Source organism: Euprymna scolopes, chromosome 14 (genome assembly GCF_053919585.1).
Source record: "Euprymna scolopes isolate OS-2025 chromosome 14, ASM5391958v1, whole genome shotgun sequence".
Classification (NCBI taxonomy): domain Eukaryota; kingdom Metazoa; phylum Mollusca; class Cephalopoda; order Sepiida; family Sepiolidae; genus Euprymna; species Euprymna scolopes.
In genome coordinates, this window is record NC_136495.1 from 130,974,751 (window position 1) to 130,992,250 (window position 17,500).

The 17,500-nt window shown below is 36.2% G+C and overlaps 1 protein-coding gene across 3 annotated transcripts in view; it reads right to left on the reverse strand.

The window, feature by feature from the left end:
* The window catches only part of LOC145293270 (apoptosis-stimulating of p53 protein 2-like), a 403,954-nt gene that overhangs the window by 225,280 nt on the left and 161,174 nt on the right, over window positions 1-17,500 (reverse strand). For all 3 annotated transcript variants that reach the window (XM_080139866.1, XM_080139868.1, XM_080139867.1), the window contains one exon: window positions 11,002-11,057. In XM_080139866.1, coding sequence (XP_079995992.1) covers window positions 11,002-11,057 — 56 coding nt within the window. The remainder of the gene's footprint in view (window positions 1-11,001; window positions 11,058-17,500) is intronic.

Genomic DNA, 17,500 nt, shown 5'->3' on the forward strand with positions numbered 1-17,500 from the left:
AGAGAGAATAACCTTAGTCTCTTTGCCAGAAAATATTGCAATGTGCTACTAATTAAGGTTAGTAGAAAGACAATGAGGATCGTTAATCAAAGTGTGACAGCATCTAGTACAAAAGATCAAACTATATATTGATATATTAGCATTAGTTTACGGAGAGTGAGTTTTGCAACAGATTTCGACAGTCAGGAACAGTTTGTAGACGATCTTGAGTTTTCAACAGTTGATGTCCGAATTGAACTGTGATTATTATTATGAATATTTTTTTGTTAGCTATTTACAACTGAATAAATAGAAATTACAACTACAAAAATTTCCAAGGATGTTGCCGTCATTATTGGTAACATGCGGATAATAGTTATTTTTATTATTTTTTTATCATAATCTACCTGAAGATCAAGTGACACATAAAATAGACCAATACATGAACTTAGATACAATAAATCTACTTGACCTACAGCAGTGTAAAAAACATCCTCAAACGTAACGAGATACACGACGAGTAAAAATACCGTAGATGGTGTAGGAGAAAGGACATCTGTTTGATATGAGAGATTTACGTGTAATCCGCTTTTTTTAAAGGAATCAGGACTCTTCTTTTAATCAAGTATTATATCTGACCACCACAGCGCCACACAACACTGTCCTGCATCTATTGATACCAACCATCATTTCATCCCTCATCGGCTTATTAGACCTCGTGGCCAATATTCTAACGGTTGATTAAAGCTTATGTTGCTTCAATAATCTGCCAGGATTTTAAGGATGGTCATGCCTTAGCAGGGGGGGCAGGTGTTAAAAAGAAGACCACTGAGGGGTGAATTATATATTTTAAACAGCCACACAAAATGCATGATAGCGGCATTCATCTTGAGGGGGGGGGGTAACCGGTTTTCCCCGGAGGAGCAAGTTTCATGGTCATATCATGTTCGCCAGCGGTCTCCAGTCACATGTAGATCTCGGTCAGGGGAGATGACGACGTTATGTTTTTGCAGTTATTGCAGGGAGGTTTCGACGCCCTCCTGCATGCAGTGACTAGTATTCCCACATGTTCACCCAACTGGAACTGACCAGACTCAGCATTGCTTAAGTTCGGTGATCTAATGAGAACCGACGTGTGAACATGAATATGCTCTATATAGAAGACGATGTATAAATTATAACAGTTTTTATATTTTCTCTCATAAATGTTTCTATATTTTCTCTCATAATTTACTGAGCATCATCATCGGTGTTGCCCTGGAATGATGGAGGACGTTTCCGTATCCCGGCTCCACGCCCCGAACCTTCTCCGTAGACAGAACAGTTTCCGATGGTTAGCTGTTCTATACAAGTCCTGGAGTTGACTGTTTCTCAGTAGACAGTTTTTGAGTTGGAAGCCACACAGCAAAAGATTCTTCCCGTGTTGACACAAATAAAACACACGCGAGATTACAACAGAAAAGGTTTAATTTTTATGGAGCAATTCTGGTTTCTGATTGGTTGGTAGCAGAGCGGGAATTGATTTGATTCGTCAGTTCATAGCAGTATCGGGGTTTGTATTACTGTACACATAGATTCGAAAAAGTTGTCAAAAAACAAATATATAACAAATAAATTAAAATTGAGGGTAATGCAAAGGAAGCCTAAGAATCTTATTCAATTGGAGGATTATTGTGAGGAAGAGTGGGCTAAAATTACTACTGAAGAGTGCAACAACTTGGTTGTAAACTATGAAAAGCGACTGAGGAAGGTAATCAAGGCCAAAGGCTATACAATTGATTATTAAATAAATCGTGCCAATAATTTTGAACAAGGGTTTTTTGCAATTATGTTTGTTGTTCCTTTGTTATTTATTTTTTCTAAAATCCGATTGCTGCATCGGAAAGGCCAGTTAAAAATACATAATATACTTTGTTATTTTCTTTAATTTAATCCCTTTTTTAGAATTTATTAGACAAAATTTAACTTTTATTTTACCGTGCCAATAAATATGATCATCACTGCATATATATATATATATATATATATATATATATATATATATATATATAAAACGATCGTTCTAAAAGTAATGCACCTTATTTTTTTATTTTGCCGAAATAGATCAAAGTCAATTGCAAATGTCATTGTTATGATAATTCAAGTTATTTATTCATGACCTGAAAGTTTAATCCCTCTGTTGCAAATATTAACCTTGCGAGGCTCTAGATAAGCAACCTCTATTATGGCGGTTTCTTAGGAGCAGGTATGGGTTTATGAATTCCTGGCAAGATTGCATTAAGAATGGTGATAACTATGTAGAAAAATAAATTCTCGAGCATACGCAGTAGTTTGTTGCTACAAATCATGAACATGTTTCGGTCTACTAGTAGTTATTAACTAGAGACCTCTTCAGGCAACAACGCTCATTTTCGAAAGTGGAATTCTCAATGAAGAGCGAAAATCAACTTTCAGCAAAAGAAGGCTTTTTTTTGTAAATGAGAGTGAAGTTTCAGCTGCGCGGAGAAAAGGGTTGAATTGGGTGCGAATTTTTTTAGTTTATTTATTTTTCTATTTGTTTATTAACTTATTCATCCGTGTCTTTATTCATTCATTTTTATGTTGGTGTTAGGGAATAGAGTTTGTAGGGTGAGTGGGTTGAGGAGTTAGGTTCTAAAGCTATAGAATATATATATATATATAACACCAAAAGATGGAGGAAGTGAGGAAGCACGGCTTTGGAAATCCTTTTACTCGAATACTATGTCCAGCATGTTAAAAATATACTTTTTGTTGTAAAAATCTAATGGATAAACATCTGAAAAAGTTGGTGGGGACTGGATATTTTTATGGAAACATAAAGCGTAAAATTGCCAACTCATCAATGAAACAGCTGTAATGGAAAAAATCTAGGAAACAAACGAAGTTATGAAAAAGAAAACGTGAGTCTTTGAATTTTCAACAAAATTTTGCCCTATAATAATAATAATAATAATAATAATAATAATAATAATAATAATAATAATAATAATCTTCATGGGATCTGACGAACGAAAACGGCGCTTTCTATTCTTAACAGAAATCATTAGCTTGCGTCTTGTAACACAGCCTGACAAATTAAATTCCTTTCAATCTGTTCTTAACTGTAGAAAGAGAGTACTTTTAAACAAGATTACACTCATGCTGGATTTGGGTGGGGCGTTTCAAATGTGTCTCTGAGGCTGCGGATCTGGATAATATTGTGTTCTTTGTAAGAAGTAACTCTAGAACGATCTGACATAGGGGCATCACAAACACTGCCGGTATTTTGGTGCTTTTGCACGGTCTTTTTTCACGTTTTCTCATCACATTTCCATCTGCGGTCGATTCCTCGATTAGATAAACCAGAAAGGTGGAGATTAATGAGCTCCTGGCGATCATTAAGAGAAAAATGGAGGCATATGGACTAAATGTAACATTGTATAACCTGGAACAATAACAATTACGATTAGAGATGTTTTGTTGCCTAAAACGTGAATATTTTAAGCTGATTGTACGCTCATTTGTTGCTGCGGAGTTTCCTTTTGCCTTCACGATTTGAAGTTAATTTTTGAAATTGACGTGATCACCAGGATACTATAATTAAAAGTCATATATCAGCAGATAAAATTAAAGGGGAATAAAAGGCGAATCATATTAGTACATTCAATTTAGCTTAAATGTGTGGTTATTAAAAAAAAATGACAAGTGCGGTCTTTCGTTTTAGTGACACTGTGTATATATATATATATATATATATATATATATATATATATATATATATATATATATATACACGCATGATATGTGCGACCTCTTCGTTCAAACTTATCAGTTCAACATTCACGGGCAACATGAGTTGGAACAAATACACTGAAGACATTGCCAAGGTTGCTGCAAAGAAGGTGGGATCTTTCTACCGCACTAGAAAATTATTCACGCTTGACAGTATCCTGTATCTCTACAAAGCCACTAGTTTCCCCATTTTAGACAGGGTTCAAAAACGTGTCTTCAACCTAATAGATATAGCCCTATCAAACAAGCACGGACACCTGTTCCATCGTTGCAATGTAACATCTCTGTGCTTGTGTTACGAGTATTTTAACGGAATGTGTTCTGGCGAACTTTCAGCTCCTGTGCCGCCCGTGACGTAAATACTCACGACTAACTCGACAAACAGAAAAATCCCCCCCCCTCTTCATTGTTGAGGTTCGTAGCCTTCAGCTCTAACAGTTTCTTTCCACGCACTGCTAGACTTTGGAATAGCATCTGGTCTCCTGTTTCCTTGAGTGTACTAACATGCAGGAATTTGAATGTAATGTACACAGATATTTCATCATGCAGTGTCGCTGTAAATATGGTCGCAAGTAGTAATTCTTTACGTCCAAGTGACCAATATGCCTTGTTTGAATTGAATAAACCTAAAAATGTTATTATTATTATCAACTAAGTAGGAGTTTTCACACAGGCTTACATCAAGGATTTCTCTTCTAGAAAAATCTATGGTTTCCCTAGATTTCTAGTATCCATCAAGTCTTTCAATAACCTTTACAAATTATTTAGCATTATCTCAATAGACGCTTACCATTGATTTATCATTGGTAGCGACCATTGGTCGTCACAGGAATTTGGATGGCAATAAGCTTCCCCAAGGTCCAATTCTCTTCGCATCATCCAGTGGAAGTCTGGTTAGTGCTTTCTCTACGCGATCATCCCGTCCTTCTTGACCCTCCTCACCTGCGTCAGTTTATGGTGTCATATAAAAAAAATCGGAAGGAGCCGAAGAAATGGGCGTTGGTTGGGAGGTTAGTTAACTTACAATTATACAGTTTTTATTTTCATGATTCCATGTCATATTTTTTGCGTGTTTTACATCTGTAGCAGTTTTTATATGTTCGAACATATGAGACTAACACAAATGAACCACAAGACAAACTACTACGGAGACAAAACATGAAGCGCTCTATGGAACCAGGAACATTGAAGCTGCACATCTATAAGTCTTCCACTCCCCATCCCTTATTACCACATCACCGCCCCCCCCAATAGCCAAGTAGAGTCAAGGAGGAAGGAAAGACCGAGGAGTGAGCACTGGCCAGACCTCCACTGTATAAGTGCGAAGAGAACTGGGAACTTGGCGAGGCTATTGCAACTCAAATTCCAGTAAAAAACCGATGTCCCCTGTCAACGAGAAATCAATGGCAAGCCAGCTGTTGCGATAATGCAAATTTACTTGCAAATATTATCGAAAGAGGTGGAGAGTACTGGAAATCTAGGGAGACTTGTTGTCACTCAACTTCCATGGAACACCACAGGCTGTTTTCAATGAGATTTTTGATGACCTGTGTGAAAGCTCCTTGTGAGGCAATAATAATAATAATAATAATAATAATAATAATAATAATAATAATAATGATATTTTAGAATATTAAATACCTTCTTTATTAAATACACACAAACATATACGTGCGTGTGCGTTTTACTTACGGCATCACTTATAGAAACACATCATGATATAAGCTGAAGAATTATTTGCAATAAAGCTTTTTCAAAACAGAATTATCATCATTTTCTTCAAAAGCTTAAAAATGGGTGGATCATTAATTGTCCGCCTCAAATCTCAACGTAATTAAAAATTGACTTTTAACTAGTCAAAGAAACATCCATCATCGAAGGTATAGGTAGATTAAATCTGAAATCGTATCAGGAGGTGGTGTATGCAGAATAGGAGACTTCGATGGTATGGTCACGTTGAAAGAATTAATGAAAGTTCTTGGTTTAATAGACGTAGAACAGATAAGGTAGAATTTTTAGTTGATAAGAGTACTAAAAAAACAAAACAAAAAAAAAATGAAAAGTTTGATAGAGGGATAAATAAAGACCTGGGTAGACTTATGTTAGTTTAGTAGTCAATTTCTAGAATCTGCCTAATACATGCCACGTGTTTAACAGACGTTAAAGCGGCTTGCCTTTTTTCTGTTGTTCTAGGCCTTCGGGCCGGGACCTTTTCCCTCTCTCTCCACATTAAAAAACGGCCTTGTGCCTAATTTTCTCAGTGGGGAAACAAATAAATACAATAGGCCTTCGGGCCGGGATCAAAATGTAGTATCTGTTCCGACAGATACTGCAAGCAAAGAACAGATGTGGGGGCAACCCCACATGCCTGACCTTTAACCAGCTCCCATTTCCCACTTCTCGGGAGCTGGTCCCCTTTTTCCCTTCCCCCTCCCTTCACTCCTCACATTAAAAATCGGCCTTGTGCCTAATTTACTCGGTGGGGGAGCAAATAAATACCTACTGCAAGCAAGGACCATATGTGGGGGCAACCCCACATATAAGACCTTGGTTAATGTAGAGACAACCCTTCACACCAATTGTCACTATCCAGCGCCCCTACTCCCCATGGAGTTGGTCCCCCTTTCCCCTTCACTCCTCTCTTTAAAAATCGGCCTTGTGCCTTATTTGCTCAGTGGGGGAGCAAATAAATACCTCTAGGCCTTCGGGCCGGGATCAAATTTTTTGATATAAATAAAAAATGTTTTAAAAATTGGGTTTAAGTAGGAACAACCACTCCTTCCCACCACACACACATAAATACAAATTTAAAGGGGTAACCAAGATGCTGGCCGAGAGAAAAATCATTTAAAATTTACAACAGAAACGAGATGGATCAACCAACCTCACCATCACCCCTTCTTTTTGAGTTGGCCTTGTGCCTAAGTTTTTTGTTCATTTTCCCAATTGTATTTTTCTTCCTGTGAATAAAAAATTTAATATCTCAAAGTGTAGTATCTGTTCGGCAGATGCTGCACTTAAGATAATTTGAACCAGTCAATGGAGGGGAAACCCTCTATACTGGGACAATTATTATTTTTTGTAACCAAAGTGCCCCCTTTTTGCCTACTTTTAGGGGAGCTGGTTTTTACCCCACATTAAAAACGGCCTTGTGCCTAATTTGCTTTGGTGGGGAAGCAAATAAATACAATAACTTGTAAAAACTGGATATTTTGCAAAGCAAAACCACGTAATCAACTAATGCAGTATATTAATAGACCGCACGCAAAAACTGAAGCCTTGTTGGAATGGAGAGATGGTTGATTTAAATGTGTACACCAAGAATACTTTGGGAAAATACACGTGATGTCTTTCTCAGGTGTTTGAACACGAAAAAAGAAGAAAGAAATGCGTCTAAATATGCGTGTGAAATATTTCAGTTTTTATTCTTTTTTAATCTTAGATTCCGACCGGAAACATTAAATTGATCGACCCGGTAACCAAGCATGCGTACACGATAGATAGGAAGGCGGGGTTGCCTTGTGAGGGCATGTGAGGAGGAGGGGGGTGTTTGTCAGTTGGTGGTGTATAAGGCTAACAAACTAGGAGGATACAAGAAGGAACAGACGAATCTTTGCATAACATCTACATTCATAAAACCGGCTTTATATATATTATGTGTATTCTTTTCTTTGAAGTCTTTCTGAAAATAATTGCATTTAATTTATCTATGTACATCTCTATGTGTGTATCTATCTGCACTCTTTATTCCCCTCTCTATCTCTTGAAAAATAAAATTAAAGTTATCTAAATAAATAAAATACGGCACAATCACGTTGACGCACCGGCTCTAACCAGATCACCGTAGTTAAGAAATATTGAGCCTGGCAAGTACCAAATAGGTGACCAGTTGGGAAGGCGAGGCGCTGTATGTACTGCGATGTAAAAATACCAGGTTGGGAAACTGGCGCGGTCTACCTTTCTCTTTAGGGCAAATGGACCTCTCTTAAGCCGTGGTAGGCAACCCATATAATGATGGCGTAACGAAAAAAATAATACCCTTGATAGCTTTAGCGGAGCATCAAGTATTTCTGGCCATTAGAAGAACGTGAAAGATTCCGCGGAATTTGTTCACGTTTAATCTGCGCCTACTGGAATTAGATGAAACATTTCTTTCTTTTTTTTTCCAAATAAATAATTTTTTTATTGATTAAAACTGGGTTAATATCAAAGCAGTTTACTAATAATACATAATAGCATGCAAAAGACCAAGCACTAGTATTTATCTCATTCGCGTATTCTTTTTAAACATCTTATAATAAATTAATACTTGGTGTTATTTAGTTATAATGCAATTGCGCTATTTCTCTATCGTATATACAGTGGGAGGATAAAATTGTCGTCCTAGAAAAGAAATGATTCAATTTCCGTTTGATGAAAACCGGTGTTCTTTTTTCTTTTTGTTTTGTTGTAGATCATCTACTGGCCAGTTATGTACAAACCCGAAGAGAGATAGGAGCCTTCTATTATGTCTGAAAGTAACGCAATGTATAACGAGCGAGATAAGAGATTATTCGCCGCTGTACAAAATACTCTCTACCGATCCAGGTTATGACAACAAGACCATTGCAAGCACCCTCAAAATGTAACTCCCGACGGTTCAACGTTTGACAGCACAGTTCAATGAAGTTTCCGGCCACGGTTATGGTCTTTGGTGTGGTTTGAAGTGAGGATCACATCATGCCAGCTCGCATCTTCCAAGTCGGCTTCAAAGCCAACACCAAAGTGTACCTGGATATGCTGAGAGTGTGACGACCCTCTGGTGCAATCAGATGGCCGCTGGTAGACCCTGGGTTTGGCAGGAGAACTCGGGCCGGCCACAAGTCCCAAAAAACCCAAGCTTGACTTCAGAAAGAGTGCTACGACTTTGTAACTTTTTCTCAATGGTCCCCTCCTCTCTCGACCTAAACCCGTTGTTCTCCTTCGTTTCGTCATACGTCGATAACATTAGCAACATGACCTCCCACATCACTTCTACAGATCTTCAACATGTCGGCAATGGAAACGAGTTATCGACCCCTGTTCTTTGATCGGCAGTTCTGTGAAACTCAAATATAAACACGTTTCTCTAATAATTTTAAAGTACAAGAATGTATCGAAACATAATTTTAAAGTTTTAATAATATTTCTTTTCAAAGAGTGATTCATAACTGATCATAAATATGTTAACAACATGATATATTTATTGTTTTCTTTTTACTTTGAGTGTAAAAAAAATAAAAACAAATATTTCTAAACCAATCTATTTTTTTTCAATCTATTTTTTTCATTTTTTTTTACTAGCAGTTCAGCCCGGCTTTCTTCGGGCCCTATGTACTGTTCATAACTTTATGTGCATATATATATATATATATATATATATATATATATATATATATATATATATATATATATTTGACTCATGTTCAAGTAACCTACATCTAAAATTTCAAGTGTTTAGATCCAAAAGAGTTTGGTAGAGTCTGCAAAGGTCAACTCTTTCAACGTTTCCATCTTGAGAGCCAGATTTTCGCCCCAAAACTGATGAAAAACTTGCCGCATGTCTGAAAACTCTGTATGTAAAATTTCAAATGCTAAGATCACAAATTGGCTGAGTAATTTAGTAGAAACCGCAGAGGTCAATTTTTAAAAAAAAACTTTGACCCCAATTTTGACCTTTAACATTTAGTGTCTTGAGCTAAAATCGAATTTAAAAAGTTTGATCCATGTCCAAGTAACCTACATCAAAATTTTAAGTGTTTAGACCCAAAATTAGCGGAGGAGTTTGGTAGAGTTCTCAAAAGTAAAATCGTTGAACTTCGACACCTTGGCAGCCAAATTTCTAGCCGAAAACTTATTAAAAAAGATTTCCCCAATTCTCAATACCCCTTATGCCAAATCTCGAGTCTGTAGACTGAAAATTGACAGAGTTGTCTGGCAGGGAAATTTACACACACAGACACACACAGTTTTACTTTTATAGATATATAGATAGATTTTCAGTTATGAATAACTCAGTGAAAAGAAATGTTATTAAAACTTAAAGTTTATGTTTCGATAGATTTTTATACTTTGAAATAATCGGAGAAACTTGTTTAAATTTGTAGCTTCACAAAACTGCCGGTCAAATAACAAGGGTCGATAACTCGACTCCATTGCCGACATGTTGCGGATTTGCAGAAGTGCCCCTTCAATAATACTAAACCCAACCTGATCGCTACCATCCGTACATTATTCGCCGAGATTTCGCTGAGCTCCCGCCGGCGCTTGTGAGAAACACCTGCGTCCAGTTTCGAACTCGTATCGATGTGGTAATTAATAGAGCCATGACAACAGCATATTCTTTTCATTGTTCTGACTCTCGAGCATATATCCGATGCAGTTAGACACAGTTAATCAACCGAGAACCACATAACTCTATATAAAAGCATATAAGATATCAAGGTATACACACCCCAGAGTCAAAACAATGAAAAGAATATGCTGTTGTCCAAGCCCTAGTGATTAAGGCTGAAGTTGTCAGCTCTACTACATAATCAAGTGACCTGAATTGATTTTTTTCAATAAAAGTTTTAAAATAAAGCTGTAGTGTTGTTTTCTTGAGGGCGACAAATTTATCGTTCCACACTGTACGTATGAATTACATTAGATGGAATAAGTTTATCGATATTAATTGCAGTAATTAATTGCAGTGATTTAATCATAATATTTAAAAAACGGATAAATTAGAAAAGATTTTCTTAAATTGTACCAACATCGCTTGGCACGAGCCTATTTACTATGCCTCCCCACGGGACAGAGTTAGACACCAGGGTCGTTTTTTAACGTGGAGAAAAGGTACACAAATAAAAATTGTCTCAGTCGTGAAGGATTTCTCCTCCACCGAAAGAGAACAAGAAATAGAAGTGCAGCATCTGAAGACCAGATACTACACTTTGATCTTGTCCCGAAGGCCAAGAACGCTTGGCACGAGATGTAAGCCAGAAAAAGGAGGCAGAAGGTGGCGTAATCGATCGCCTTCATAGTCTACTGCTACCAATATTGTTAATGGTTATCTCTTTATTAGAATAAACTGCGAAAGTTTTGATTTGGTGTTTACAAGAAACTTATTATTATTATCTGAAATTTGTGTTTCAATCAGCGAACTTTGCGAAGTGATAGGAATTTGGCAATGCCAACTAAAAAATGAATTTAATAAAAATAAGTTCTTACCTTTTGGGTCGGTGGTAGCCTCGTTTTGATTTCCTTCTGCTGTTGAATACGTTTCTCTGCGGAGAAAAACATCATGAGATAAATAAACAATAAATATGTACATAAACAAATAAGCTTTTCACAAGTTATGTCCAATAAACGGAGAAAATAAAAGCAGGTCATTGTCATCTTCTATAATAGAAATCTCACCCGTCTGTTTTGATGTATGTATGTATGTATGTATGTATGTATGTATGTATGTATGTATGTATGCATGTATGTATGTATGTATGCCTAAAACTTTCGACGGATTCAACAGATTTTCACGAGATCGGTATCGTTTTGAAGCTCGACCTTTCGGACGACAAATATCGAAACATTGGCTAAAAACATTAATTCCGTCACCATCAGCTGGGCACTTTTCTACAAATAGCGGTAACTTTTTTCGTCGATATTTTCAAAAGTCCTGCTCTCTTTTTGATTGAATATCTTTAATTTAAACATTCGTCACTTCCGATTTGGCGATGGGCGCAACAGCAAAGACGTCACATTTTTTTTTCACGTATTTGTTCTCCTTCGTGGTACGGATTCGAGCCTGCCTTCCTACCACCACTTTTTTCTTCCTTTTTTTTTTGTTTTTTGCTCAATGCACACCTCCAAATACCGGAGCAACGCCGGACACCCGGGCTAGTTTGTTTATAAAACATGAATTAAAAATGCTAAAATAGTAAAAAAAAAGAAGTTTTTTTAAACGTTTAATAAAGAACACTTCCCAAATCCATGTGTAAAAGATGTAAGGTAGGATAGTCAAAATATAACATACTAGCAGGGAGACACTGCGTTGCCCGGGATTGAATAATGATCAACGAATATTTCACACTCCTATATTTTTATTTTCATCGAAATCCGTGAAATCGCCCGGGAGGAAGATTCACATGTCTCCATGCATTAACTTAGTCCAAAATATGTTATTCTACATTGCACTCTAGAGAAACTAATGTTTCTTTTCAAAATTATTTTATATAAACTTTTTTCCAGTTAACGAAAAAAAAATCACATTAAGAAATTTAAGTGCGGGGTTTGACCACGTGCAAAAAAACAAACAAACAAAAAACAAAACAAAAACAAAACAACAAAAAAAAAAACAAAAAAAAAACCGTAAATTTTCAAGTCTTATAAAATTCTTTGCAGTAAATGAAAAAAAAAGAAGAAATTTACGTGCGGAGTTTGACTGTACAGACCACGCCACGAAAAAGAAAAAAAGAAGAAAAAAAAACACACACACTATCAACTTATCCACAGTAGAATTTTCACGGCTCGTTGTTGTATTATTGTTGCTAAGCGACAACATGGAAAAAATGGATTTACCGATGATAGATAAATTGAAATAACGGTTTCGATTCTCGATTATAGGTAATTATCAGGAGTATTCTAAGACACAGCTTAACTAAGATCACTACCAGACTTATACACTAAAGTTATGTAAATTTTAAAGAAAATCTGTTCAGCCGTTTCGGAGTCTATAAAGAAACGAACTCACACACACAGTAACAAAGTTGCATTTATATAATTGTAGATAGATAGATAGATAGATAGTGTGTGTGTGAGTGTGTGTGTGTGTGTGAGAGAGAGAGAGATTAACACCAGTTTAAATGCACATATTAGCATAATAGTTTTACTGAGAATCTATACCATACGTTACGTATTTTAGCAAATAATAACGAGGGACGTTCCAAAAGTAATGCAGAGGGAATTGCAAATTATTGAATATTATTTGCCATGAATGTTATGATGATATAAGTTATGCATTCATGACCTGTAAAATTCATATCTCTGTTGCAGATATTGACGGTGTGAGACTAAGAAAGTTAACTTCTGTTATAAACGTGTGTCAGAAGCAGAGATGAGTCATTGAATTTCTGGCAAGTGATCATTGAGAATGATGTTGACTATGTAGAAAATAAATTCTGGTTCACTAACGGTCGCACGTTTTAATGGTACTACTCCTGTTTTCGTAGCCCAACTATTTTGAGTTTAAAAAATAGGAGGCCTTACTTTTGGAACGACTCTCGTATGACAAAGTGCGTTCCGAACGCCTACTAGAAACGCGCAGAGAGTACGAGAACCTTAGGGTTGGAGAGGCTTGTTGTCATCCAAATCCCAGAAAAAGATCAGAGATTAATCAAATGGTAAAGTGCTGGTAAAAAAAATTATTTGGCTAATGATGATAAAAAGAAAGTGGTGATAACTGGAAATCTGGGAAGATTTTCTGTCACCCAGATCCTAGGAAAGAACATTGAGTACTGTAAGTGAGTAATGTGGGGTATGACATGTGTGAAAACTCCTAGTGAGTAAAAAATAACATCCAAATAAAATGACAGACATTTTAGTGGATGCTGAAGAAAACCTATTGGAAATAGTAATTTCAAGGTGGCGTTGGCAGCATTTTATGATAAAATTATATGGTAAAATGAATTTCGACCTTAACGTTAAACAAGTTTGCCTTTGTTTTCATATTGTTTTTTTTTTTAGATAGGCATCACCGGTTATCAAGGCCAAGAGGCCACTCGAGGATAAGGGTTAAAGAGTATACAGTAGTCAATTGGACAATATATTAATCCTTAGTAATGAAAATTCAGTAAATTTGTCAACTTAAGTGGAGCGGCTCATCAAAGACTTGTTTACGTTGGACTGGAAGACAACCATATTGTAGTCAGATGGAAAGCAGGCAAACGGAAGACAGTTCCATAGGCGTGCAGTTCTAAGAAAGAAACTTTGTTCATGGAATCTATGTTCATATTTAGGCACAGATAAAGAGTGGGGGAAATTATTGATAGAGTTTTCAGTTAGACGAGTGTTTCTCGTAAAAGTATGACGAGGGAGAACCACAGATTGGAGCTCAAACGAGCACTTGCCATGAAAATAACGATAAAGCAGATACAAACTCGCAACATCTCTTCCATGAGAAAGAGGTTGCAGGGAAGAGAAAAGGACATCCCCTACTAGGCTACGAACTCTATTTTGAACTCTATCAAGGCAGGATAAGTCTATTCTAGCAGCCCCTGCCCAGATGTGGAAACAGTATTCGATCCTTGTACGTACCTGGCTCTTATATAGATAGAGAATTGCATCAGCGGTGAGATATCTACTAGATCGATAGAAGAACCCCACTATTTTTCCGGCGATCTTGGCAACAGATTTCCTGAATGAGTTCCATTTCAGATCAGGAGTAAAGGTCAAGCCCAGAAGCTTGTCAAAACCTGAGGCCTCCCCAAGACGAGAGCCATTCATTTCAATTGATGTCAGATGGGGATTAGAGCGTTGATATATAAACGTTACTGTTAGCGACATACATTATTTTAAGCAAATATTGTTAGGAAATTAATAAAAAACTACTTATTTTAATTAACGTACTCATCTATAATATTTCTGCGTTAAAAAAACAATACTTTTTAACACAAGGTGGTCGTTAGAAATGCGTAAGATTAGGCAAACGGTGATTTATTATGCAAAAAACGGAAAAAAATTTTTTTTTAGGTCCGGTTCTTTTTGGCGAGTAGCAGCTGCTTCTAGATCTTATCTGATTTAAGTTGTAATCTAATTTATAAAACTCACTATATTTGTCTGTCTGTCTCCATATTTTCAAACTCTGTCTCCTCCGAAACTAAAAGTTTATCTATATAAAAGCCAAGTACGTCCAAAGATGGAATACTGTTGCCATATCTGGGCAGGAGCGGCCAAAAACAGCCTATCATGCCTTGACAGAGTACAAAATAGACTTCGTGGCTTAGTGGGGGATGCCCTTTTCTCTACCCTGCAACCTCTCTCCCACAGAAGAGACGTTGCGAGCCTATCCTCGTTTTATCGTTATTTCTATGGCAGGTGCTCGTCTGAACTCCAATCTCTGGTCCCCCGTCGCCAATCTTTCACGAAAAACACCCGTCTAGCTGAATCCACTGTGAAAAAGTTCCCCCACTCTATATCTGTGCCTAAATCAAAACGTGGATTTCATGAACAAAGCTTCTTTCTTAGAACTTCACGCCTGTGGAACTCTGTTCCGTCTGCCTGCTTCCCTCCGGACTACAACTTGGATGTGTTCAAGTCCAACGTTAACAAATTCCTAATGAACCACCCCCTTAAGTAAACACTTCATCAAATCTCCACACTAACGTAATGTACTTGCAATAACCCTTATCCCTGAGTAGCTTCCGGGCCTTGATAAGTGATGATCACTGTGTAAAAAAAAAAAAAAAAAGTTGCAGAGCGGCGCTAGGGGCCACAAATGATTCGATTTTTTATGGATTGTTGTTTTATGGGTCTTGAGTCGGTTAAAATAATTTTAAGAGGTCAAAAAAGGAGTCAAAATTGAAAAAAAAATCGTGATGCATTTTGTTCATTCATTTTTGTTTATTTTTAATCAGTTCATATTTGTGTCACTTTGGTAAAGTGGTAACGTCACCAGCTTTGAATTTTACAGTTTTGCTTTCGGTTTCGATTCTAGCTGATGGCACCCAAATACTTTTTTTTTACTTTTGAAATTATGATTTTATAATAACATATACAAAATCTGGACAAATCAAAATATCCCCTCCCCCACCGCTAGTAATATTATAAAACTGATCCTTTATAATCATTGAAAAAAAAAATAGATAAGATAGATAGGCAGGTTTGGTGTTTCTTCGGAATGAAAACGAAAAAGTGAAAGCCGAAAAATTGAATTTCCACTAAAAGCAAATTATATCTATATATTTTTCTTCATGTCAATTTCAACCCAAAACAATTTTATCTGCTTAATTGCTATGTCATTTACTGCATTATTACAAAAACTATTTTTCCGATTCCACAATCTAGTGTTTAGCTATTATTTCGTTTGTAATGCAACGTAAACGTCATACTTTAAAGTTCTATTTATTATTTAAGTATAACTTGAAATTATTTTTTTGTAAATTATTTTTATTAATAATTAATTTTCTACTTTATCGTTTCTTTTTTATTTTTTTAAATTTTTGGATATTTTAATAATTTCAAAACAGCAATTAAATAAATACCGTTGGTTTTAATTGAATTTCAATATTTCGATTTTCATTCTTATTGCGAAAAAACGCCCATTTTTTCAATGCTCAATTCAAAATACGACTTGGGCACTTTTGAAACAATAATGATTTGCCTTTGAAAATCCGAAACTTGTTTTCTGCTGATCCCGACCATAAAGGTGGTAGCAAAATGGCAGAATTGAATAAGTCAGACGACATAAATTTTAAACAAAATAGTATTTAAACAATCAACATTTAAACAATCAACATTTAAACAATCAACATTTGCAACCTCGAATTTCTCATTTTCTTGCGACCTGTATTTAATACTAACAGTTCGACCGGTCGTAAAATACGCATAAATATAAAATTTTAATTAATACAGATTTCTCATTTATTATAAACAGAAATACCGTAGGTATTAAACATAAGGCTAAATTCATCAGAAAAAAGAAGTAAAGAAAACCCCAAAAGAAACTGAGCCATAAACATTATATTTTGTCTAAATATTTCACTTCTTGTAAGTAAGAAATACTCAAGCTGAGATCAAACAGACAGTGAGTCAAGTACGATAACCATTACGCCAGCTTGCCACGTACTTTACAAAGTGTTTTCCAGCCTATTTATTTTAACAGAAGGAAGCTGTCGTGTTTCACGACCGCGCATGCGCAATCGTGAAACAGTTGAGAAACAGATACAAATCCGATGACCCCCACGTACCAAATTTCAATTTTAACCCCTTAGAAGCTTTTTTTCTCTGAGTACAAACCGATTAAAAAGTTTTCAGCATGTCTGTATAACGTATATTCCAAATTTAAAGTCTGTAGATCGAAAACTAGTTGATTATATAGGTTGAGAAGTGTCCTCACACGCACATTCTCACTTTTATAGATATGCTAGCATGGGTGCCCGGCGTTGCCCGGATGTTTGGAGGTATGTGTTGAGCAAAAAAAAAAAAAAAAAAAAAAAAGTGGTAGTAGGAAGGCAGGCTGGAACCCGTACCGCAAAGGATGAAAAGACCGGGGGAAAATGTGACGTCTTTGATGTTACGACCACCGCTAAACCGGAAGTGACGTAGGTTTAAATTAAAGCTAGACAATCGAAAATATTTAAATTAAAGCTAGACAATTTGAAAATATCGGTGAAAAAAAGCGACCCCTCCCTGTAGAAAAGTGCTCAATTGAGGGTGACGGAATTAATGTTTTTAGTCAATTTTTCGGTATTTGTCGTCTAAAGGGTCGAACTTCAAAACGATACTGATTTTGTAAAAACTCGTCGTCTCTGTCGAAAGTTTTAGGCAGACATGCAAACATACATACATACATTTATATATTGGTAGCTCAAATTTTCGACCCAAACTGATTAAAAAGCTTGCCCTATCTCTGAATACCCTTTATGTAAAATTTCAAATGTTTAGACCAGAAATTGTCTGAGTAATTTGGTAGAGACCGCAAAAGTCAAATTTTTAAAAACTTTGACTCCTATTA